Raw genomic sequence first — 27,110 nt, forward strand, 5'->3', positions numbered from 1 at the left:
TATCTATGTTTGTGTGTGTTTTCTTCACTTTCGAGAAATTGCCTTGGTGCCCTTCTCAAATTTACAACAGTTGCCATGATGCCCTCTTGAAATATTACAAACTGCTGTGCTGCCTTGCCTTTTCAGTGAAAATCCAAAGCAATTTTCAACTTGTCCTAAAAAAAGTTGCTGTGCCCCTTCAGATCCTTAATTCGAGGGCTGGTCAACAGGGTGGGTAGCAATTATAAGTTTATGTCCTGTGTATATACTCTTTATGTACAGAAAGGGAAGACCTTTTTAAATCTTTGAATAGATCTGATCTAAAAGCAGGCAAGGGCTGCAATTGTAAAATTGAGATTGAATCTGAAATATGGAGCAAAAAAACAATGTAATTTTATTTGCTACAAAGTAAGCTGATGATGATAACCCAATTTTCAAATTTGTAACCTTTAGGCTTCTTGGATTTATACAAAGCATATAAACATGGTGAAAAAATGATTGCTTAATTGATTGATTGATTGATGGATTGATTGGTTGATTGAGTGCTTCCTTGCTTACTTGATTGATTGTGTGAACAGTTGATTAATTGGTTATATGTGTTGAATATCTTTTTTACAGAGTTTGATTCAAATCTTATGCGAAGCTAGACAACAAAACAAGAAATCAGAAGCAGAGATTGCTGAGCTGCATCAGAAACTAGCAGAAGCACATGGGGATGTCAGGGTAAGTTTGATTCAAGTCTTATGCGAAGCTAGACAACAAAACAAGAAATCAGAAGCAGAGATTGCAGAGCTGCATCAGAAACTAGCAGAAGCACATGGGGATGTCAGGGTAAGTTTGATTCAAGTCTTGTGTGAAGCTAGACAACAAAACAAGAAATCAGAAGCAGAGATTGCAGAGCTGCATCAGAAACTAGCAGAAGCACATGGGGATGTCAGGGTAAGTTTGATTCAAGTCTTATGTGAAGCTAGACAACAAAACAAGAAATCAGAAGCAGAGATTGCAGAGCTGCATCAGAAACTAGCAGAAGCACATGGGGATGTCAGGGTAAGTTTGATTCAAGTCTTGTGTGAAGCTAGACAACAAAACAAGAAATCAGAAGCAGAGATAGCTGAGCTGCATCAGAAACTAACAGAAGCACATGGGGATGTCAGGGTAAGTTTGATTCAAGTCTTGTGTGAAGCTAGACAACAAAACAAGAAATCAGAAGCAGAGATAGCTGAGCTACATCAGAAACTAGCAGAAGCACATGGGGATGTCAGGGTAAGTTTCTAAGGGGCACAAATAGTCATTCAAGTCTTGTGTGAAGCAACAAGAAACACATAGGGATGTCAGGGTAAGTTCCTAAGGGACACAAATAGTCACTCAAGTCTTGTGTGAAGCAACAAGAAACACATAGGGATGTCAGGGTAAGTTCCTAAGGGAAACAAATAGTCACTCAAGTCTTGTGTGAAGCAACAAGAAACACATAGGGATGTCAGGGTAAGTTCCTAAGGGACACAAATAGTCACTCAAGTCTTGTGTGAAGCAACAAGAAATCAGAAGCAGAGATTGCTGAGCTGCATCAGAAACTAGCAGAAGCACATGGGGATGTCAGGGTAAGTTTGATTCAAGTCTTGTGTGAAGCTAGACAACAAAACAAGAAATCAGAAGCAGAGATAGCTGAGCTACATCAGAAACTAGCAGAAGCACATGGGGATGTCAGGGTAAGTTTCTAAGGGGCACAAATAGTCATTCAAGTCTTGTGTGAAGCAACAAGAAACACATAGGGATGTCAGGGTAAGTTCCTAAGGGACACAAATAGTCACTCAAGTCTTGTGTGAAGCAACAAGAAACACATAGGGATGTCAGGGTAAGTTCCTAAGGGAAACAAATAGTCACTCAAGTCTTGTGTGAAGCAACAAGAAACACATAGGGATGTCAGGGTAAGTTCTAAGGGACACAAATAGTCACTCCAGTCTTGTGTGAAGCAACAAGAAATCAGAAGCAGAGATTGCTGAGCTGCATCAGAAACTAGCAGAAGCACATGGGGATGTCAGGGTAAGTTTGATTCAAGTCTTGTGTGAAGCTAGACAACAAAACAAGAAATCAGAAGCAGAGATAGCTGAGCTACATCAGAAACTAGCAGAAGCGCATGGGGATGTCAGGGTAAGTTTCTAAGGGACACAAATAGTCACTCAAGTCTTGTGTGAAGCAACAAGAAACACATAGGGATGTCAGGGTAAGTTCCTAAGGGACACAAATAGTCACTCAAGTCTTGTGTGAAGCAACAAGAAACACATAGGGATGTCAGGGTAAGTTCCTAAGGGACACAAATAGTCACTCAAGTCTTGTGTGAAGCAACAAGAAACACATAGGGATGTCAGGGTAAGTTCCTAAGGGACACAAATAGTCACTCAAGTCTTGTGTGAAGCAACAAGAAACACATAGGGATGTCAGGGTAAGTTCCTAAGGGACACAAATAGTCACTCAAGTCTTGTGTGAAGCAACAAGAAACACATAGGGATGTCAGGGTAAGTTCTAAGGGACACAAATAGTCACTCAAGTCTTGTGTGAAGCAACAAGAAATCAGAAGCAGAGATTGCTGAGCTGCATCAGAAACTAGCAGAAGCACATGGGGATGTCGGGGTAAGTTTGATTCAAGTCTTGTGTGAAGCTAGACAACAAAACAAGAAATCAGAAGCAGAGATAGCTGAGCTACATCAGAAACTAGCAGAAGCGCATGGGGATGTCAGGGTAAGTTTCTAAGGGGCACAAATAGTCATTCAAGTCTTGTGTGAAGCAACAAGAAACACATAGGGATGTCAGGGTAAGTTCCTAAGGGACACAAATAGTCACTCAAGTCTTGTGTGAAGCAACAAGAAACACATAGGGATGTCAGGGTAAGTTCCTAAGGGAAACAAATAGTCACTCAAGTCTTGTGTGAAGCAACAAGAAACACATAGGGATGTCAGGGTAAGTTCCTAAGGGACACAAATAGTCACTCAAGTCTTGTATGAAGCAACAAGAAATCAGAAGCAGAGATTGCTGAGCTGCATCAGAAACTAGCAGAAGCACATGGGGATGTCAGGGTAAGTTTGATTCAAGTCTTGTGTGAAGCTAGACAACAAAACAAGAAATCAGAAGCAGAGATAGCTGAGCTACATCAGAAACTAGCAGAAGCGCATGGGGATGTCAGGGTAAGTTTCTAAGGGACACAAATAGTCACTCAAGTCTTGTGTGAAGCAACAAGAAACACATAGGGATGTCAGGGTAAGTTCCTAAGGGACACAAATAGTCACTCAAGTCTTGTGTGAAGCAACAAGAAACACATAGGGATGTCAGGGTAAGTTCCTAAGGGACACAAATAGTCACTCAAGTCTTGTGTGAAGCAACAAGAAACACATAGGGATGTCAGGGTAAGTTCCTAAGGGACACAAATAGTCACTCAAGTCTTGTGTGAAGCAACAAGAAACACATAGGGATGTCAGGGTAAGTTCCTAAGGGACACAAATAGTCACTCAAGTCTTGTGTGAAGCAAAAAGAAACACATAGGGATGTCAGGGTAAGTTCCTAAGGGACACAAATAGTCACTCAAGTCTTGTGTGAAGCAACAAGAAACACATAGGGATGTCAGGGTAAGTTCCTAAGGGACACAAATAGTCACTCAAGTCTTGTGTGAAGCAACAAGAAACACATAGGGATGTCAGGGTAAGTTCCTAAGGGACACAAATAGTCACTCAAGTCTTGTGTGAAGCAACAAGAAACACATAGGGATGTCAGGGTAAGTTCCTAAGGGACACAAATAGTCACTCAAGTCTTGTGTGAAGCAACAAGAAACACATAGGGATGTCAGGGTAAGTTCCTAAGGGACACAAATAGTCACTCAAGTCTTGTGTGAAGCAACAAGAAACACATAGGGATGTCAGGGTAAGTTCCTAAGGGACACAAATAGTCACTCAAGTCTTGTGTGAAGCAACAAGAAACACATAGGGATGTCAGGGTAAGTTCAAGGGACACAAATAGTCACTCAAGTCTTGTGTGAAGCAACAAGAAATCAGAAGCAGAGATTGCTGAGCTGCATCAGAAACTAGCAGAAGCACATGGGGATGTCGGGGTAAGTTTGATTCAAGTCTTGTGTGAAGCTAGACAACAAAACAAGAAATCAGAAGCAGAGATAGCTGAGCTACATCAGAAACTAGCAGAAGCGCATGGGGATGTCAGGGTAAGTTTCTAAGGGACACAAATAGTCACTCAAGTCTTGTGTGAAGCAACAAGAAACACATAGGGATGTCAGGGTAAGTTCCTAAGGGACACAAATAGTCACTCAAGTCTTGTGTGAAGCAACAAGAAACACATAGGGATGTCAGGGTAAGTTCCTAAGGGACACAAATAGTCACTCAAGTCTTGTGTGAAGCAACAAGAAAATTATCAGAAGCAGAGATTGCTGAGCTACATCAGAAACTAGCAGAAGCACATGGGGATGTCAGTATAAGTTTCTGAGGGCCATTATAGAGAAATATCACTCATACAGCAGTTCAATATCATAGGTTTGTGTGGTGATCATCTAACAATCAGCGTGATTGGTCACATGACTGGTTGGGTCCAATCAAATAGATTGTTACTGTATTGTCTGTAATAAATGCTCCCCCTCTAATAAACGACCCCCACTCCAATTTTTCTGTGAAAAATTGACAAAAATGCAAACATTTCATACTATATCTGTAAGTAAGCTTAAAACTTGCATCAGTCGTGTCAGTCTTGTCAGTGACGATCGCTAAATTGTATGAACAAAACCTATTATAAATGACTCAAACTTCCATCCATTCCATTGCCTAATTATGGTAGAATTTCACCAGATTCTTGCTTGATGATGCACTTACCGGTGTAATTTTGTTGTATGTACCACAAAAATATCATTTTCCACGCATTTTCGTGGGCGCCACCATATTAGGTAGTCGTAAATCCCTTCTTTCTACAGGAGCACCATCGGCAAATTTAACCAGATTTTTAAAGTTTTTTTCACTGACAATTCACCTTCAATAAACGCCCCCTTTGGGAAAAATGAAACACCCCTGGGGCGTTTATTACAGACAATATGGTAGATGATTACCACACAAACAGATGATCAGGTTTCAAAGTCTTCTTTTACCTTGTGTTTTGTATTTTGTTGACAGCTGTTGCGAGAGAACATAGCACGGCAGAGAGTCGGTGATGACGATTTTGGAGCTCGACATTTCCCGGCTCATGAAAGAGAAGAGTTGGTACAGCAACTAGAGGAAGTAAAAGAACAGGTACGTCTGTTTTAAATCTTTGGTCACCAAGGTATAAGTATGTTAGTGTCATAGACCAGACGTGGAAGTCCTCTTTTGGTGTATGCACTACCGTGCTCACCTTTCCACCACTAGGTGGTCAATGTCTGTGGGTTCGAGTCTCAGCAGGACCGAGTGACTGGAATTTAGCGCAGGATACTTTGATGGATTTACGGATGATGGCTAGGCGGTCAATGACAAAAATTATTGCAGCGATGGTCCTGGTGTTTCTTAAATATCTTGGAAAAATCTTAAAATTCGCTGCCAAACCTAAAATTCGCAATTAGACTCAAAATTCATGAATTTTAGCGTTTTTTTGCACATCACAAATTCTCCCGGTGCTTAAGTTAGTCAATGATAGCCCTGAGAGGAAAAGAATTAGAAATTAATAAAGAATACTTGGGTATGCCTCATATCAAGGACCTGGACTTAAGTATATAAGTGCGTTAGTATTATAGACCAGACGAGGAAGTCCCCTTTTGGTCTATGGACTAGCACGCTCGTCTTTTTACCACAAGGTCATGCTTCAAATTTTCTTTCCTGCCAAGAACTTTTGCAGAATGGATTCGTATTCCTGCAAGTACAAGGGAGGCTACATCAATTGACAGCTTCAAAAATAGACTTAACAACATGCAGCTGTCTTTGTTTTTAAGGATGGGCCTACCTTTTTCCGCATGCACCTACAACTTTACATATCTCAACGAGGTATGAAACAGAAGCAGAAGATTGTTGCAACTAATAAGTGTAAATATTGAGGGTGTCTCAGTGACTTGCAAAAGATTTAAAACAAAAGCAGCAACAATAACAAAATTTATACTTTTGATGGATTAGTTTTTCAGTTGGCACCATCATTAGAAATTTTATTTTGCATGTAAAAACTCACCTCCGATTAATACTTGAAGTTGATTATAATGTTAAAATATGTTTTACTTCCTTATGAAATCGTAGTCAAATTGCCCAATTCATCTTTCATACATACTAAACACAGTGTTGCCTTTTAAAACTTGACAAAATATCCCTGAAATCCAAAAAGTTGAGGTGTATTTTGGTTTCAAAGTGTGCAATATCTCCCCATGAGCTAGAAAGGAATTTAATTACAGAACTTCAGTGCTGTATCTTCTTATCAGGTGGCATATACATGACTTTGTTATCTCAAATCTAGCCCAATTGTACGGATAAGGTGCAAATAGTGGCAACCCTGGCACCCAAATTCGGTCATTCAAGGTGTCAGAAACTCATCCCCAGGTGGCATTGTGACAGGTTATTTGTGGGTTTGGTTGACTTTGGTACTTATTTGGAGAAGGAGCCTGTGACATTGAGACTATTCACATACCTCTGAGATCAATTCATAATGAACAACACTTGCTTAATCAAGTGTGACAAACTAAAATGCTGAATTGGGAATTTCCCCACAGTTAATTCTCACTACAGTAATAATTTTCAATCTTTTCTGAAGCCCATGTAGAACAAAAATTACAGCAAGAGGTCCATTTATTTTGTGTTTTCTGATATTTTAAATTTTTATTTTCCTTTCCTTTCCTTTCATTTTTTCCTTTTAATAGAGTGAATAATAATATATGCAAAATGATTAAATTAATGAAATTTTTAAATTTCAAAAATGAGGTAGTTCCTTTCATTTTAGTATTCTTTAGACTTGTCAACAATGGCAATGTCAATAAACTCCCTATCTTTTGTTTAAGAAATAAAGGGTATTGCTTTATCCTTTACACCCAAATAATGTGTCCGAGGTAGTAAAAACATAAATAATGGGTGAGGCGCAGCCGAACCCATTATTTAAACGGTTTTACTGCCGAGGACACATTATTTTCGTGTAAAGGATAATGCTGCACCCTTTATTTCTATTCTATTACCAGAAAATAGTGCGATTTTAAGAGAAAATATCAATTTTGGCACAAATATTTTAAGTTTTTTACTTCAAGGTGGAGCGCGACGCGTAAGTGACAACGCGATCATGGAAATATTACATGCGTAACCAAGCGTAATGCTGTGCGTAGAATGTGTTACGGCGCTTGACCCATTATTGCAGAATAATGGGCTCTCACGTGACGCGTTTTAACAAATCACAGTGCGCGATTTTGAATAATGGGTCGTGGAGGTAATAGAATACAGTTTAGTGTGTACTTTTTATAGCTTTAAAGGGACACCAACCACCCAGTTATATTTTCTAATGAAGGTTTTCTTGTATCTAGGGGGAAATGGGACACCTAATTTATTTCAAAGAAGTTGGTACAGTTTTCTAGAAATGTTCAAAAAATTGTTACAAAGTGGCAAAATTGGACTATTTGTATGAAATATTTGAAGAAAAAAAATGCTCAAAAATTTCTGGGAAGTTTGATAAAAACTGCTGTTAAATTGTTTAAAATATTTGTCAGAAATCCAAAAGTAATGTTGCTTCAAGTGCCTATTGCTCTACTTTGGTGAATTCAAATATTGTGTTGGCATATGGACCGGTATCTCTGGAGAAAATAAATAATAATACCAAAGGTTGTGGTAAATGCCATCCAGGTGCTCTACAAGGACTCCAATAGTGCCGTTATGGCAGGAGTCAAGATTCATCAACTCAAATTTCTCGGCCATATACTGCATCTTGAAGACGACAGTATGTCCAGCACCTCCTGGGAGATACTGAAGGGATGCTGCAGCCAAACAAAATTGTTTCGCTTGCCCAAGATCGCAATAGTTGGAGAAAGCTTCGCTCCGTAGCCGACTGATGATGATGAGCTAACCGTTTGAAGATAATAACAATGTATCAAACCAAGATTTTGCTTATAGAAATTATGGACTTTAAAAAAGCCAGATGTCTACTGACAATAACAACTGCTTTTTACTATAAAATAAATAAAAAAAGAGAAATTTTGTTTGATTTAACGTGCGCTTCAGCCAGACATGATCTAATTATCAGCACACTTCAACAATTATTCCGCTGCCATTAGGATATATCAGCATCATTTCCGCTTCACCAAGTCCGCAACTGATGCGCAGGTACTCTCAGCAACTTAGATTGTGATTACCCCCAGCAGCTCCCCATTTTACACCTGGGTGGAGTGAAGCAATTGGGAATTAAGCTATCTTGCTCAAGATCGCAACACACTGGCCGTGGTGGGGCTCGAACCCGCAACCTTTTGATTATGAAGCTTGTGCCCTAACCATTGGGCCACCGTGCTTCCCTATCTATATACTATACATGTAGGTAGCTTGCTGTCTCCTGAAGATAGCGTTTATGTTATAGGTCAAAAAGTTTTGCATTATAGCTGGTCATCGAAATTTAAGAGCCATCGAGTGACTATTAGTATAACAATATTTAAAACCAAATTTTATCAGCCAAAATTGAAATGCTTAGGACAGAGTACCCAGCAACTGATGATCACAAATTAATTAAACTTGGTTAACTTGCTGTCTACTGAAGATAGCATATGGGCCATTCTCAGTGAACGGCTCCAATTAAGGTTCATTTTTTGTGTCAAAATTAAGTTCCTGAAATCTTAATTTTTTACATGAAAAGTAGTCCTTGCCCCTATAATATACATATCTTACTTGTCACTAATGCGCTATAATTTTTGAGAAAAATGCAAAAATAGGCACAAAATTGGGCAGGGGTGTAGTACCCCCTTAACATTGTAGAACCTTTGTCCTAAAAGTTTGAATTGTTTTCACAGCTTGAAACATTGCAGCGAGACATGGTGGCTAAAATAGATGAGCAAGAAGAAGTAGTGACGGAGCGAGATTTTTTCCGAGACAAAGGGGACCGGTTGAATCAAGAGCTTAACTATGTGCTAGGAGGGGATGAAAGGAGGCTGGTGGATATAGATGCCCTAATCATGGAAAACAAGTAAGTATATGGTATAAACTATTAGGGTTGTAGGAATTACCAGTGAGTTGCCAAACCATTTTAATATCGTCAAATTGTAAAGCAAAATGTTTGTAATTTCACAGTGACAATGTGGCAAATTTCTTTTTTTCAAACCAGTCACAGATCCAGGATGGTTTAAATACTAGGGGTGGAGGAGCTGTTATCATGATTTTGCATGATTTGACCAAAAATTTGAAGGGGGGGGGCTAAAACACACTTGATCCATTCCTGCAAACTCTGTTGAAATGAACTTAATAAATAAGACATGTAATAAGTAACACTCTCTTTTGGAAAGTGCAATGCCTGGGGGTGAGTGATTTGTAATGTTGTGAACCTTCTTGTAATGAGCTTTTCCATATTAAATCCACACCACCCCCTGGAAAATTTTGGAAATATCTTCCACAGGGGGAATATGTTTTTCAAATGTAATTGGTCAGAGCTAATTATTTTGAAACCCATACTCCCCCTGTATCATAGCTTTTCCTATATCTTCCTCAACTGGAGTGAGTATTTCAAATGGAAGTTGTCCAATTGTCTATACTATTTGAAACTTATACATGTACTCCCTATGTGGCAGACTTTAGCTAAATCTTCCACAGGGGGAGTGTGGATTTTATATGGAATAACCCAATAAGTTGTATAAACTGTTTCTCACTTAACCCCTGAGATCTACTGTCTTTTTGACAGTGTTGCTCATTGGTAAATTATGTGATACATTTACCCGAATGACCAATTAAAAATCGGCTTCTAAATATTTTTAGCTCAATCCTTTTCACTCTTCAGCTGTACAATTGCTTCTTACAGTCATGTTGCTAATTGGCTCAATAAATCATAATAGTCTTCTTGTAACCAATCAGCAGGTTCGCTTCTTCAAAAAAACAAGAAGAGGAACGATGTAATTTCATTCAAATTGTTTTATTTTATTAATGATCACTTCCTTCTTCCTTCTCCTTTTCCATTTCCAATTTTGTGTCAGATATGTCAAAGAGAGGTTAAAGCAATGTCAAGAAGAAAAAGCAACAGCACAGACAGCAGTAGCCAAGTATAAGGTAAGTAGTTGCCATGAATAAAGAACTAAGTTAGGGGTTCATTAATTACTAGAATTGAATGAGCCCTTGTCATAAACAACGATCATTCCCTTAATTCTATATAGCAGTCCCCAACATTTGGTGATTGTTTACATCAACTAATATCATGAATACGATGAAACATTCTTTGAAATGCGATTTTCCTGCACTTTTTGATACTGAAATTGTCACACCAAAGCATCTGGGCATGAATAAAATGTTGATTATGCCCAGCTCTCGACCAATCACAAGTGCTGTTAGATAACGCGAATGTATGAACAGACTATTAGTGATTTGCTTGACTAGAACACTCTAATCAAAATTTTGATTTGTGGTATGAACTGAATAAATAAGACCTAAGTAAAATGCAACACCCCAGGAGCATTTAATTAAGAGGGACTATGGTATGTGAGCAGACGACACTGGATATAGTATATATTTATACTTGCAGAGCGAGGGATTGCAATGGTGTGAACCTTTTTGTATAAACTTCCTCATTTTTCCCCTGAAATATACTGGGTTTTTTTTACAGTGATGCTGATTGGTAATTAAATTATGCGATATACCGTAAACGTTCACCTAACGGCACTATGGGCTCTCTTGACATAACTGGAATTTTAGACACAAACTAAAAGTGTTCTCCCATAAAAATCCCTCCAAATAAGTGCACATTTTCTTAATTCTTGTTGGGATATTTAGAGGAGGGTGCTCTCTCTATTTGTACATGAAATTTACCCCAAGGCAAAGGAGCCCAGGTGTGTCATTAGGCGAACGTGTGCAATCCCTCCAAATAAGTGCACATTTTCTTAATTCTTGTTGGGATATTTAGAGGAGGGAGCTCTCTATTTGTACATGAAATTTACCCCAAGGCAAAGGAGCCCAGGTGTGCCATTAGGCGAATGTGTGCAATCCCTCCAAATAAGTGCACATTTTCTTAATTCTTGTTGGGATATTTAGAGGAGGGAGCTCTCTATTTGTACATGAAATTTACCCCCAAGGCAAAGGAGCCCAGGTGTGCCATTAGGCGAACGTGTGCAATCCCTCCAAATAAGTGCACATTTTCTTAATTCTTGTTGGGATATTTAGAGGAGGGAGCTCTCTATTTGTACATGAAATTTACCCCAAGGCAAAGGAGCCCAGGTGTGCCATTAGGCGAATGTGTGCAATCCCTCCAAATAAGTGCACATTTTCTTAATTCTTGTTGGGATATTTAGAGGAGCGCGCTCTCTATTTGTACATGAAATTTACCTCAAGGCAAAGGAGCCCAGGTGTGTAGGTCATTAGGCGCACGTGGGCAATCCCTCCAAATAAGTGCACATTTTCTTAATTCTTGTTGGGATATTTAGAGGAGGGAGCTCTCTATTTGTACATGAAATTTACCCAAGGCAAAGGAGCCCAGGTGTGTCATTAGGTGACGTGTGCAATCCCTCCAAATAAGTGCACATTTTCTTAATTCTTGTTGGGTTATTTAGCGGAGGAAGCTCTCTATTTGTACATGAAATTTACCCCAAGGCAAAGGAGCCCAGGTGTGCCATTAGGCGAATGTGTGCAATCCCTCCAAATAAGTGCACATTTTCTTAATTCTTGTTGGGATATTTAGAGGAGGGAGCTCTCTATTTGTACATGAAATTTACCTCAAGGCAAAGGAGCCCAGGTGTGTCATTAGGCGAACGTGAGCAAGCACTCCAAATAAGTGCACATTTTCTTAATTCTTGTTGGGATATTTAGAGGAGGGAGCTCTCTATTTGTACATGAAATTTACCCAAGGCAAAGGAGCCCAGGTGTGTCATTAGGCGAACGTGTGCAATCCCTCCAAATAAGTGCACATTTTCTTAATTCTTGTTGGGATATTTAGAGGAGGGAGCTCTCTATTTGTACATGAAATTTACCTCAAGGCAAAGGAGCCCAGGTGTGTCATTAGGCGAACGTGTGCAATCCCTCCAAATAAGTGCACATTTTCTTAATTCTTGTTGGGATATTTAGAGGAGGGAGCTCTCTATTTGTACATGAAATTTACCCAAGGCAAAGGAGCCCAGGTGTGTCATTAGGCGAACGTGTGCAATCCCTCCAAATAAGTGCACATTTTCTTAATTCTTGTTGGGATATTTAGAGGAGGAGCTCTCTATTTGTACATGAAATTTACCCAAGGCAAAGGAGCCCAGGTGTGTCATTAGGCGTACGTGTGCAATCCCTCCAAATAAGTGCACATTTTCTTAATTCTTGTTGGGATATTTAGAGGAGGGAGCTCTCTATTTGTACATGAAATTTACCCAAGGCAAAGGAGCCCAGGTGTGCCATTAGGCGAATGTGTGCATTAGGCGGCCAGTTGAAAACAAGCTTCTAAATATTTAAACTCAATTCTCTTCAGCTGTGCAACTGCTTCTTACTATGTTGCTGATTGGCTCAATAAATCATAATAGTCTTCTTGTAACCAATCAGCAGGTAGTGCTCATGGATGGGGTTAAGCCTTTTCAGCCCTACACCATTCTTACCATGTTTCTGATTGGCTCAATAAATCATAACAGTCTTCTTGTAACCAATCAGCATGTAGTGCTCATATGGTTAATTTCGTATCTTTTTATCAGAATGCATTGGAAAAGAGAAGAGGAAAAGGTGGCTTGAAATTAGGAGCAACTACATCAGGAGGTTTAATAATATCACAAAAACAAGGTAGGACATGTTGCAAAATTTTTATGTTGGAAACCTTTTTACCTTTAAAAGGTTGGTGTTAATCCTGGAATTATGGAAACTTTTGGGCTAAGTTGTTGATCTAAAGTGTTTACACTCTTGACAAATCCATCTATGATGTCAAATTTGGGTAAAAATGCTTAGATTTGGAGACAAACAAAATAACATTTTTTTAACCTATTTATTTATTTTTTGGACAATATAACAAAAAAATCTTCATAAATTTGTTTAAGAAGTAGATATTAATAGTTGACCTTACCCTTCCACACAGGGGGTGTAGACTTCAAATGGAGTCACCCATTCAGGTTGCTTAATTTGAAATACATACTCCCAGTGTGAACGATTTAACAGGGCAAGTTTCCATAGGGGGTGTATGGATTTAAACTAGAATAGTCCAATGTTGGGGCGGTAAGCTTTCATCCGTAAGTTAGACACATTGTGTTATAAAATCAGATCACACACCTATTAGATATAACAATATAAATTTACTGTGGTTTGTTAAGTGTGCCTTTGGATATATTGAAATGATTTGCCTGTAAAAATGAATCGGGTGTTTAATTGTAATAGAATCAGTGATCCATGGCATTTATTACAACCAGTATGTGGTATAAATTTGATTCTTAGTCAGTGGGAGTGGTCTAGTTCGTAGACACATTTTTGATTGGACAATCGCAAGATTTGGTGCCGTTTATCAGGCCGTTGGCGACCCCACGTCATCATGCGTCTTGATAATGCCTTACACGCTTGTAGAGGTGCGCGTATGTATTGCGCTGTATTGCGTAGTCTAGTGCGGAATACGCGGCGCGCTAGCAGTACGCGCAACGAATACGTGAAGTTGTAAACAAGTTTTGTTCATTTTATAATGAGGGGAGTTTTTATGACGGTAACTTAGTTTTTGCTTTAAAAAATTGTTACAGTTATTAAAATAATATTTGACTAACTGACTAAGAATGAGAATAAGCGATAGGAATTTTTATTTTGCCTATCCTCTACCTATGATAGAGCGACAGGCAGGTCCAATATTTTTATCGTAGTGCGGCATCCACTACTCAAAATATTGGACCTGCCTGTCAAATCTATCACACTGATAGAAGATAGGCAAAATAAAATTCTATCGCTTATTCTCTAATTGATTAGTGTCAACTACACACACCTGCAATGGTTTTGCTAGGTCAACTAGCATCTGCATTTCATGTCCACAATCGGAAATCTATGTGACCACCCTAGCAATGCCATGAAAAGGTGTGTAATTTTGTTTATATGTGTAACATGATGCCACTAATTGCAAATCATGAAGTAAAATAAGTAATAAATAATAAATTTTGGATTTATAAAGCGCCTTTCTCCAGATCTTAGAGGACTCAAAGCGCTGTAATTTCGCTGCAATGGTGAATCATCACTATCAGATCGCATCAACTAGGCCAGTTGCTGCCGAACGTCGCACACCTATCCGCATTTAGATTGTAACATCCACCAATTATCTGTGCAGCTCCCCAAATTCCATTGGGTGAAGGAAGTTTTTGATAACCAAACAACTAATCACCGATTTTTGCGATACAGGAGGAAACCGGAGAAAACCTGCGAGAGCGAGCATGGAATCGGGATAAACCAAGTGCACATGAATCCTTGGGCCGCGCCGGGGCTTGAACCCGGGACTTCAGTGGTGCAAGGCGAGGGAACTAGGCTGCGCCAACTCGCTCCCCTTCAGTAGATATGGTTCATTGAACATACCAAACAATAATAGAAAAAAGAAGTATTCTTCTTTAAAATATTGACTTTTGAACATCAAGTGAGGGAGCAATCCTGGCAAGTTAGCATTTTAAAGCTTATGATCCAGAGAAAATGAATCTGACCATATCTAAAAAAGTAAAGATTTGCCACTTTCTTCACATTTTGTGAGAACAGTTCTGTAGAAATCCGTAATACATGTATAAAAATTTTCCTCAGTTTATTTTCCCCAAATTTCTGCACTTTTATGTATTTAAGCCAGTTTTGGGGTATATTTGTTCAATTTTACATGCTTTTTTTGCAGAAATATCCAATATTTGCCCGATTTTACATGCTTTTTTTGCAGAAATATGCAATATTTGCCTGATTTTACATGCTTTTTCGTAGAATTTTCCTGTTTTTCTTACAAACATGTATACCTGGTAATAGATTGAATGAAAGCAAAGAAATAGGAGAAGAAAGTGAAGAGTTGTGTAAGAGGAGATTAGTTTTTTTACCAATATATCTTTGTACATGTACTCAAGTGAATTTCCTTACCTTTCTGTAGTTGAACAGTTACTAGCAGAAGGCAAAGCTGGTTCCTTACCGGTCACTCAGTCTTCCATCGCTGACCTAAGATCACTAGCCTCTACACTACTAGAAACAGTGCATGATAAGAATATGGCTCTCAACCATCAACGTAACACAAATAAGTAAGTATCAAAGCTGGTTCCTTACCGGTCACTCAGTCTTCCATCGCTGACCTGAGATCACTAGCCTCTACACTACTAGAAACAGTGCATGATAAGAACATGGCTCTCAACCATCAACGTAACACAAATAAGTAAGTATCAAAGCTGGTTCCTTACCGGTCACTCAGTCTTCCATCGCTGACTTAAGATCACTAGCCTGCACACTACTAGAAACAGTGCATGATAAGAACATGGCTCTTAACCATCAACGAAACACAAATAAGTAAGTATCAAAGCTGGTTCCTTACCGGTCACTCAGTCTTCCATCGCTGACCTAAGATCACTAGCCTCTACACTACTAGAAACGGTACATGATAAGAATATGGCTCTCAACCATCAATGTAACACAAATAAGTAAGTATCAAAGCTGGTTCCTTACCGGTCACTCAGTCTTCCATAGCTGACTTGAGATCGCTAGCCTCTACACTACTAGAAACAGTACATGATAAGAACATGGCTCTCAACCATCAACGTAACACAAATAAGTAAGTATCAAAGCTGGTTCCTTACCGGTCACTCAGTCTTCCATTGCTGACTTGAGATCACTAGCCTCTACACTACTAGAAACAGTGCATGATAAGAATATGGCTCTCAACCATCAACGTAACACAAATAAGTAAGTGGACCATAGGGTATAATTGGCAAGAGGGCTTTTTTAAGTCCAGATGACACCAAAATGTGTGTTTACGCGCTTGCAATTGGGTATGTAAATACCTAAGCACACCTTTTTGCCCAAATCAAGTGTTGCAAGTTGTAATTTGTACATTGTTTGTGCACATTCTCACAACGTTTGTCCATTTTTGAGCGACTCTACAGGACAACTTTGCTAACTTGCCTACTTTGACATTTGACCCTGTATGACCCTGAAGTAAGCCATATATGTTGCCTGGCTTCATAATGATTGTTTTTCTCTTTTAGGAGAAATTAGGAAGTTGAATTTAAATTTTCTATTCCATTTCCATTTTACAGAATTCTTGGCCAGCGAGTCGCCGAGTTGGAAAAGAAACTGAAGACCCTTGAGATAGCAGGCTTGTGGAATCTACCACCTGGTACTGATATTAATAGCATTGCATGTTGCATGGTGGGAAGTGGTATGTTTCTTTTCTCTTTATCATCAACACCTTTTCCAATTAACAGACTTTTGTGTGGGTATCCCATAATGCATCATTTTGGTAGCGTTCAGATTCCAGATGATACCCAGATATTGATCAGATGAAGTCAATTATAATTTGTGTACATCCATATCAAAACAATGCACTTGTCGGCTGCTACATGTGTCTCATTTCACATAATAGCTGGGGAATAAATACCAGCCTCATCTCAAGTGGAGGTCACTTCAAATCATCCCCAAGTCACATGGTTAAGGAATGTTCTCTGTATTTCTAAACCATGTGACTTGGGGATGATTTGAAGTGACCTCCACTTGAGATGAGTCTGGTATTTATTCTTAGCTATTATGTGAAATGTAGCAGCCGACAAGTGCATTGTTTTGATATGGATGTACACATTTGTGCACAAGGTCAGGTGCAGGTACAGGTGCCTGTTAATATTTTCCCTGAAACTATTAGGAATGTTTGAAATCTACCGACTAAATGCCGCGGTAGTAATTTTTTCTTTACCTCTTGTGTTATACCTACTAAACACAAAATGTGGATCTTTTAATTGCATAATGTGTTGGGCAAATCGTTCACCTAGTGACCCTCTGAATTAATATGCGAACGAATACCATGTCTGCAATGTTTTGAGGTTATTACAATATTACCAATTCAAAAAAGTAAACTTCCTTGGAAATGTTTTTTGGCAATAATTTCTGTGACAAGATGTCTTGGACTGTCTTCTTTTCTGTGGTACTTAGCTGTAACATTAGCCAGCTAATTACATCATCATTGTGCTTTCCCAGTAATCCCAAGATCAAAAACATGTGGTGAGCGGATTTGCCACAAGAGCGGACACTCCCTGGTCTCCCCTATATTATAAATCATTTCAAATTTGCTCACATACATTTTGTGATGCACTTATTATTACCAAAGTGATGCAATATGAATTACCCACAAACCATGTAAATGTGACTCATCACATAGGAACACTCAAGTTGTTGGAAACCAACAGTGAGGACTACCTGCCGATCTAACATTGCCTCTGATTGGTCAATTACATGATATCGTCACTTTAATCACCAATCAGAATGGAGCTTTGCAAATAATTCACCCCAATTTTTTTGTGTGGCAAAATTATTCTAACAATGTTGCTGACTGGTCCAATTGATAGTGAAAACCTCTTTTTGGCCAATCGGCAGGTAGTTCTCATGGGGTTAAACTAACTGTACATTTTCTAAGACAACTGCTGTGTTTTGATGTGGTGGGTCATAAATGGTAAATTTCTTGAAACTCGGATAAGACAAAAAAGTATTTGTATGTCTCAAAAGCTGCAGCTGGCATCGTTTTTGCAGTTCGCATATTGTCTCTGATGAAAAATAAGCTAAATATCATTTAATTTCTTATTTTGTCTTTCATTTTTTTTAAAACAAAATATTGCTAAAAATAGATTTCAAATGCATTTTTTGAAAGAATTTTGTGATCATCGATTTAAATTAGTGAACTTATTTTATTATGTGTATAAGAATGTTGAAAGTTCTGAGCATCCCATGCATATATGTTTACTTGAGTTTGAGTCACAGGATGGGGAAAGAGTGGTAAAATGTATTCCACATTTAAAAATTTTTCTAAGCTTTGAGACATACTGTATATTGGGTAGCCTAAGGCTAGGGCTTTGACTGCTGTACAAACAAAGCTTCAAACTCCAACCTTTGAGTTTCTTGTCAGGCTGTATTTTGTTGGGTTCGGTTTTGTGGTTGGTTGGGTATTTTTTTTTTTTTTTTTGATTTGGGTTTTTTTTTTCTTTTTTCTTGGGATTTGACTCTTTATCATTTATAATACAAAAATCAAATACTGAGAAATGACTGGCCATTTGTTGTGTGTGAGTTGCAAATATGAGAGTGGTATTTATTTTTGCAGACTGTATATCAAGCAATATTTAGCAACAGGTATGCAAGATGTTGGACTATATTTTCTGGCCCCAACTTCAAAGGGGTCAAATTATGTTTTTATGGTTATTGAACAAGTATTGGGCTATTCCATTTAAAATCCACACTACCCCTGTGGAAGATTTTGGGAATATCATCCACAGAGGGAGTATGAGTTTCAAGTAGAATAGACAGTTGGGTAACTTCCATTCGAAAAAATCACTCCAGTTGTGGAAGCTATAGGTAAAGCCATTATACAAGGGGAGTATGGCTGTCAAAATGATTAACCCTGACTAATTACATTTGAAAAACATACTCCCTCTGTGGAAGATATTTCCAAACTCTTCCACAGGGGTAGTGTGGATTTTAAATGGAATAGCCCATTTCTTCTTATTCTTAATGTTTTAACAAGAACACATCACTTCATTATCATTATTTCTTGGTGACATTTCATATCATATCATAATGCCATGTTTTCAAAATAGCAATTTCCACAGCTTTTTGTTTTAAAGGGGATTTTTTTTATGTTTGATGATTTATAAGCTAGCATGAAATTCTAAAATATTTTTGAAATGTTAGCTGTTTGTGAAATATCTTTTAAATAATGAAGGAGGGGGCCTATATGCTTTACCCTAACAGGGCAGGGCGTAAGACAATGCGAAACACAAAGAGGGCGGGTTAGTATATGCAGTGGTCTTCTCACTCGCTTCTCACCACTGTGGCCCGGGTTCAATTCCCCGCGGTGCCACATGTGAGTTTGGTTGCCGATCCATGCTCGTCCTCACCGGTTTTTCTCCGGGTGCTCCGGTTTTCCTCCTGCTTCTAAAATCGGACCTCTTCCCATATCCCTGTCCCGTCATATCTGGAGGCATCCCTTGAATTTAGTAGCCTCTGAGCACTATTGGGTTTAGCCTGGCTTCGGCCGAATGGTATAAATAAAAATTAAATAAAAATTAATTAATTAATGTATGTGAGGATCCTCGCATACATTAATTTGTGTCTCGCATTGTCTTTCGCCCTGCTAGGGTGAAGCATATAGGCCCCCTCCTTTTTCATTATTTAATATTATAATTGGCTGCTGAGACACAATGAGAGAGTTATCATGGGGACTTAAGTTGAGATTGCCCGAGTACCGACTGCGAACTCAGGTAGTACAGTGGTTGGACTCTGGACCGGGGTTCAATCCCCATTCCCTGCTGAGTCCTGATTTTTTTCTCTCTCAAAATTCTCATATGTCGGTTTGCCCCAAACACGTCATTTAAATATGTTTTTATTTAAAATGGAGCAAAACATGTGGGCATGCTAGTAATTTCTAGTTGATATATTGGCAATTGCTTTTCTGATCAAGGGACAGAAGTATATGCGAAAAATGTCCCACAAAAATGCCGCGCTCAAATTATTTTTGAAATGCTGGCTGTTTGTGAAATATCTGTTTATTCAAGAAATGGAACAAACATGCTAGTAACTTCAAAACAATATATCAGCAATTGCTTTTCCAATCCAGCAATAGAAGTACATGTAGATGCAAAAAACGTCACATAAAAACACTGCGCTCAAATAATTCTGAAATATTGGCTGTTTGTGAAATATCTTTATGCAGCAAACATGTTGATCATGGGGCATGCTAGTAACTATTGAATGCTATATCGGTAGTGCCCAGGTCTTAGCTAGAAATTGAGGGTTGCCCGTCATTTGAATAAAATTGCCTGTCCTAATTTGACCTTTAAAACATTTACCAGATATCTGTAGCCCATTGGGGGTTCAAGAAGTTCAAATATGTGCTGATATGTCCTTATTCTACAAATTGGGTCTACTAAAAAGGGCAATTAGCTTCTCAAAACATACAATTTATAATATAGCATCTGTCAAAGGCATTAATTTTGCCTGTCCCAGGAGCAAACTGGCCGTCTAAAATGATGGCCAGACGGGTGGCTAGCTAAGACCCTGGTAGTGCCTGTTTTGATCAAGCAACAGAAGTAAAAATGTGACACAAAAATGCTGCCCTCAATGCTGGCTGTTTGTTAAATACTTTTTTACTCAAAATGAAGTAAATCATGCTTGTAACTTCTAATAAATATATCGGCAATTGCTTTTCCAATCGAGTGACAGAACTAGACACGAAGACCATCACACACAAATGCTGCGCTCAGATAATTCTAAAATGTTGGCTGTGTGTGAAATATTTTTTATTCAAATTCAGCAAACATGTTGCTTAAATTTCAGAAGCAATTCTGTTAACAATTTGGTTTGCTGTGATGATTTGTGATGGTGGTGTGGGGATTGTATTGACAATTTTGTTGATTTTTGTCATGGTAAAAGTGTGCACTCTCAATCGTTATACAATTCGACGGCTGCATCACTTACTGTCATATCTCAAAAGGCTGCCTTGTGGTACTTTGTTGAGATATACTGTAAAATTAGCTTTTATACAGGGTGTCCCAGAATGATTTATACCGTGTTTGAACAAAATATCAAAAATATATAGTCAACAGTGTATCTAATTTTAATAAGTGCAATACAATGCCACACATATTTCCTACTTATTCTGTGACTTTCATGGAAATAGCTTGATTCGTTTTGGCGTGACATTGCTATTACTGAAAATGGACGAAAACGGCATGTGTGTAATTTACAGTGCAAAGGCACCCCAACACACCACCGTCCAGCCGCACTGTGCGTATATTGGAGAAATCCTACATTCTTTGATAGGAAATACACCAAATTTGGCACAGATGTAGAGTTTTCAATGCTTAAGAGCTCTTGAACATAATTTTTTAGAAGTGGCTCTATATCTCAAAAAATAGATTTTTCTGATATTTTGTGTAATGATGCATGTTAGGGTATTGACTACTTGTGTGACTAAAAAAAATTCAAAAATCGGCTCGTTGCCATGGAAACGGCCCAAACCCAGATTCTGTCATTTTGGGCCAAATTGGCAGTGAAATTAGTTAAAAAACATGTTATTTCAAGTGTTCGCTACAACTAAGCCATATAATGCTGGTACATTACATTAAGTTCTTGTGAAAGGACATCTATTCATCTAATGATCAGCATATTTAGAGGTCAATAAGTTATTCTTAAGGGTACGTGCAGAGCCCATCTGCCAGGTGTATTTTCACTTTTTCATAAAATGTCATTTTAGCACCTAAAATATAATCATGAAAATCAACAACCCGGTGTTGCCAGGATTTTATCCATTCTAGTGTGGGTAGTACAAGCTAGGTACTTTACATTTTAGTAAAAATCAGCTTGGGCAAATGTTACTTCTAAATACAGTGTTGCCAGAAAAACCGGTATTTTTGCAAATTGACATTTTGTCAAATTACGCCTTTATGTCACAATTTTGTGCATTTTGACAAATATTTTCCTTCAAGGTGAATCCAAACAACACTTTTTCGTCTTTGTAAATATCTAAATACTGAAAATTCAAAATTAGTGTTGCCAGAGTTCTTGATAAAACACCCAATATTAGTATTTTACTGATAGTATGATTTGTTGTTGATGGTTTGATTGGGAAATGCTTATTTCTAATTTTCATACATCGAATGTACATAGTATAGATTGTTATATGAATGTTTAAACACCTGAGCACAAAGTAAGTGTTGCCAGAATTCTTGATAAAACACCCAAAATCATAATGCCATGATCCAGTCCTCTCACGCTAAAGTTGACAACGTCAAAATTTGGTTTACTATCATCAATAGCTTGTCCTAAAAAGCGTATTCAAATTGTAAAAACCCCACGGTTCTAGTATTATCTAGTACAAAGTTATAGTCAGGGTAATTATGGGTATTAATTTTGTTCTTTGTTTTCTATTGAATTTTGAACTGGTCACTCCAACCTTACTGGACTGGATCAATAATAATCAAAAATATTGATATCAATTTCAGCAATAATTAAAATATATATAAATATCGTTATCAATAATAAACAAAAATATTATCATCAATATCAAAAATATTAACATCAATAATATCAATAATAATCAAAAATATTAACATCAATATCAATAATTATCAAAAATATTAATATTAATATCAATATAATCAAAAATATTAATATCAAAAATAATCAAAAATATAAATATCAATTTCAATAATAATCAAGAATATTAATATCAATATCAATAATAATCAAAAATATTAATATCAATATCAATAATAATCAAAACTATTAATATCGATATCAATATGAATAATAATCAAAAATATTAATATGAATATGAATAATAATCAAAACTATTAATATGAATAATAATCAAAAATATATATCAAAATCAATAATAATCAAAAATATTAATATCAATAATAATCAAAAATATTGATATCAATTTCAGTAATAATTACAAAAAATATAAATATTAATATCAATATCAATTATAATCAAAAATAATGATATCAATTTCAGTAATAATTTAAAAAATATATTTATCGTTATCAATAATAAACGAAAATATTATCATCAATATCAAAAATAAACAAAAACATTGACATCAATAATATCAATAATAATCAAAAATATTAACATCAATATCAATAATTATCAAAAATATTTTTAAATTTTAAAATGTTAAGATTTTGATATTGTTGATATTGATATTAATATTTTTGATTATTATTGATATTAATATTTTGCTTATTATTGATATTAATATTAATATTTTGCTTATTATTGATATTGATATAAATATTTGTGATTGTTATTGATATTGATGTTAATATTTTGATTATTATTGATATTGATAGTTTTGTTTATTAGTGTTATTGATATTGGTATTAATATTTTTAAATATTATTGATATATTGATGTGAATATTTTTGATTATTATTGATATTAACCCTAGAACTATGAAGTACCACCCCAAGATTTCTTATCCGTCATAAAAAAAATGCGCGCATTTACGCCCCGACCTAAACTAATCATAGATCCATCCTTTGCGCTCATTTTAGTGTAAAAATGTTTACCAGCACATTACCAGGGGGTAGGACCGGCTGTCAAAGATGACCATAGAGGGGGTGTTGGTGAGGGCCACCAATGGTTTCTACAGTAAAATAAATTATTTTCATTTCGCTCATGTAAAATTATTATAAGCTATTGACTTTTTACTTGTTAGTTTGAGGAGAAAATTCGGTCAAATTGCATTTTTGTAGAATTTTAGCGAAAATCAATTTTGCCAATACTTTTGTAAATAGCTGAAATTTTCCAAATTTGCATGGGCGCCCTCACATTATGACGTCACAGCGACATTATATGAGAGGAATGTTTGTACTTATTGGTATCACTGGGGTAGAGGAGACCCATAGCTATACATTGATTCCAAATATAACGGTATATGACGTTTATAATTGAAAATTAGGGGGTTGCAACCGCCCTTCGTAGTCCGTGTTACAAAATATGGCTCAGTAGTTCTAGGGTTAATGTTAATATTTTTGATGATTGTTGATAATGATGTTAATATATTTGATATTTTTAATATTATTGATGATAGTAAACCAAATTGATGTTAATACTTTTGATTATTATTTATATCGATATTAATAGTTTTGATTAGTATTGATAATGATGTTAATAGGCCTACATTGATATTATTATTAATATTGATGATAGTAAAAAAATTGATGTTGGATCATGGCGCATATAGATATATATATATGATTTTGGGTGTTTTATCAAGAATTCTGGCAACACTTACTTTTTGCTCAGGTGTTTAAACATTCATATAACAATCTATACTATGTACATTCGATGTATGAAAATTAGAAATAAGCATTTCCTAACCAAACTATCAACACAAAATCACTAAAATACTAATATTGGATGTTTTATCAAGAATTCTGGCAACACTAATTTTGAATTTTCAGTGTTTAGATATTTACAAAGACTAAAAAGTGTTGTTTGATTTACCTTGAAGGAAAATATTTGTCAAAATGCACAAAATTGTGACAAAAAGGCGTAATTTGACAAAATGTCAATTTGCAAAAATACCGGTTTTTCTGGCAACACTGTATTTAGAAGTATCATTTGCCCAAGCTGATTTTTATTAAAATGTTAAGTATCTAGCTTGTACTACCCACACTAGAATGGACAAAATCCTGGGAACACCGGGTTGTTGATTTTCATGATGATATTTTAGGTGCTAAAATGACATTTTATGAAAAAGTGAAAATACACCTGACAGATGGGCTCTGCACGCATTCTTAAGAATAACTTATTGACCTCTAAATATGCTGATCATCAGATGAATAGATGTCCTTTTACAAGAACTTAATGTAATGTACCAGCAATATATGGCTTAGATACAGTAACACTTGAAATAACATGTTTTTTCACTAATTTCACTGCCAATTTGGCCCAAAATGACAGAATCTGGGTTTTGGCGCTTTCCATGGCAACGAGCGATTTTTGAATTTTTTTAGTCACACAAGTAGTCAACACCCTAACATGCATCATTGCACAAAATATCAGAAAAATCTATTTTTTAAGGTATAGAGCCACTTCTAAAAAATTATGTTCAAGAGCTCTTAATAATTCTTGATATGGGATTAAGTGAAACATTTCAATATGACATCAGATATTTAGGTTGAAAAACATACTCTTTATGTGCTTTTTACCAGAAATTTTACCCAAAAATGTCAATATTACGTAGAGGATATAACTCCGTTACGTAGCGGTGGGTTTGCCCATATACTGTGGATATAAATCCATGCTCTGACATTAAGACGAACCTTCTCTATACTTTTATGAAAAATCCATCTCTGCCGGCATTTCAAATGATGAAACTCACACACCTGAATAATTGTCTTCAAAACTGCCGCCAAAGAAAGAATAGTTTAAGGTCACTCAAGCAAATCCTTTATTCCATACATACAATAATTGCGTCGTAACATCATAAATAAACGATAGTTATCGACTGTTTAGAAGAAGTAAGAACAGGACACAACAATATACTGCATAAGATTACTTTGTGCTGAACGGTTAGTAATTTTACAGATGTTCAAAATAGGTTGCTTTGTCAAAACTTGGAATTCACCATTTTTATGCAATCCTCTCTAACTTCTACTAGAAACGTTCAATTTTTAAAATCTAAAAAGTCTGAGAAAGCTAAATATATGTACAACTTAAAATGCAAAACAATATGACCAATAGAAATGCCGTTCATACCTAAAAAATTCCATCTTTCTCGGTATAAATCATTCTGGGACACCCTGTATATTAATGTTGAGGTATTATCAAAGTCCATTCATAAAAGAAAGAAGCATGCTGAAATACAACAAATGAAATACAACGATGATAATAAAAATCACACAAGGCAGCCTTTTGAGAGTACGGCAGTATGTGCTGGGGCAGACGGAATTGCGAGGTTTAGGTAAGAGGTGGATGCGTATGTAGTGCAGACTGGTGGTTGTGCAGGCCTTGCCGTCTAGATTTTAAAGGCGAGTGGTCAATCACTCGCTAGCATGATGCTAGGCGAGTGGTCGAATCACTCTCTACATTTTAATCGAATCACTCGCTAGGTCTGAAAAATTATTCATATACTACTAATATGAAACAATATTACACACTGTTCACAAAGCTTCACAACCTTTCTTTCGTATCCAGGGTTTAAGGCTAACTTATTATGGTAGATCAGATAGGATACACTGTAGTGCTGAAACTTGCATGTAAATTGATATTGGATTCAATTTTGGGCGATTCGCAGCAAGCGATATTTTGTGTCTTTGGCGAGTTTAAAATCGCTCGCTAGAAATTGAGTTTGGGCGAGCGGTGGCCTGGTTGTGTGCAGAATCCATTGGCATTTGAACTCATTTACTCACATGGACAACCGTGCTCTGGATGCGATATCCACTGTGAACTCTTCATCACTCTGGGTGAGACATCTGTTGGGCTATTCCACTTAAAATTAACACTCCCCCCGTGGATTTTGAAAGTATCATCCACATGGGGAGTATGAATTTCAAATGGAATGAACACATTAGGCAGCTCCATTTGAATTTCATGCACTTTCTGAAAAGAGAATCATTCTGAATCTTCCACAGAGGGAGGGCAAGTATGAAATATTCTGATGAAAAACAAAACAATAGGCCCTATTTAAAAAAGCCACAAATTCGTCCTATACGCGCCCGTACCGTCTGGACTGGCACCAGCCTTCATTGTTATAATGCCCTCCATAATTTTCGTATAGGATTCAGTGTTGGGTATTATTTGCGTACACTTTTGTGTATCAGCGTACTTCATTGCTGCTCTAGCTGTTTACCATAGGCGTAGATCCCGGGGGGGGCCGGGGCATTTATCCCCCAATATTTTGCTAGGGGGGATGGTCCATACAATCATCCCCCCAATGTTAACGCCTGTATGTGGGTTTCTGGACAAATTGACCTCATATTTGGGCATTTTAGCCCCCCAAAGTGCATTTTTTCATGCTACGCGTGAATTTATTCCACTTTTGCACAATATTTCATCACTTTAGCTTCAAAATGGCAAAAATTTTCTTCAACCCCATCCCCCCCAATGTCAAAAAGAAATCTACGCCACTGCTGTTTACTCTGTGATGGTGTGACAATCGGACCACAGAAAAAGGGTGGGTTTCGGAGTTTTGGTATAAAGGGTAGAATAAAATAAAAAGGGTGGGTTTGTATCACCACTGCCAACTATGGCATATTTTTATCTTGATATGGCTTGCACATGAGAAATATCTTGACTAACTTTTATTTGATTTTAATATTGATTTGCTTT

At 37.0% G+C, this 27,110-nt stretch overlaps 2 protein-coding genes across 2 annotated transcripts in view; one reads left to right on the top strand and one right to left on the bottom strand.

The window, feature by feature from the left end:
- LOC140162916 (uncharacterized) overlaps window positions 1-5,225 on the bottom strand; it is a 41,563-nt gene extending 36,338 nt beyond the window's left edge. Inside the window, exon 1 of the mRNA XM_072186227.1 lies at window positions 5,111-5,225. The gene's annotated coding sequence lies outside the window, so the exon portion shown is untranslated. The remainder of the gene's footprint in view (window positions 1-5,110) is intronic.
- Window positions 1-27,110, top strand: part of LOC140162917 (uncharacterized) — a 101,132-nt gene that overhangs the window by 72,617 nt on the left and 1,405 nt on the right. Inside the window, exons 4-10 of the mRNA XM_072186228.1 lie at window positions 598-702; window positions 5,136-5,252; window positions 8,948-9,120; window positions 10,118-10,190; window positions 12,794-12,878; window positions 15,172-15,316; window positions 16,325-16,446. Of these exons, the coding sequence (XP_072042329.1) occupies window positions 598-702; window positions 5,136-5,252; window positions 8,948-9,120; window positions 10,118-10,190; window positions 12,794-12,878; window positions 15,172-15,316; window positions 16,325-16,446 (820 nt within the window). The remainder of the gene's footprint in view (window positions 1-597; window positions 703-5,135; window positions 5,253-8,947; window positions 9,121-10,117; window positions 10,191-12,793; window positions 12,879-15,171; window positions 15,317-16,324; window positions 16,447-27,110) is intronic.

Source organism: Amphiura filiformis, chromosome 10, assembly GCF_039555335.1.
Source record: "Amphiura filiformis chromosome 10, Afil_fr2py, whole genome shotgun sequence".
Taxonomy (NCBI): domain Eukaryota; kingdom Metazoa; phylum Echinodermata; class Ophiuroidea; order Amphilepidida; family Amphiuridae; genus Amphiura; species Amphiura filiformis.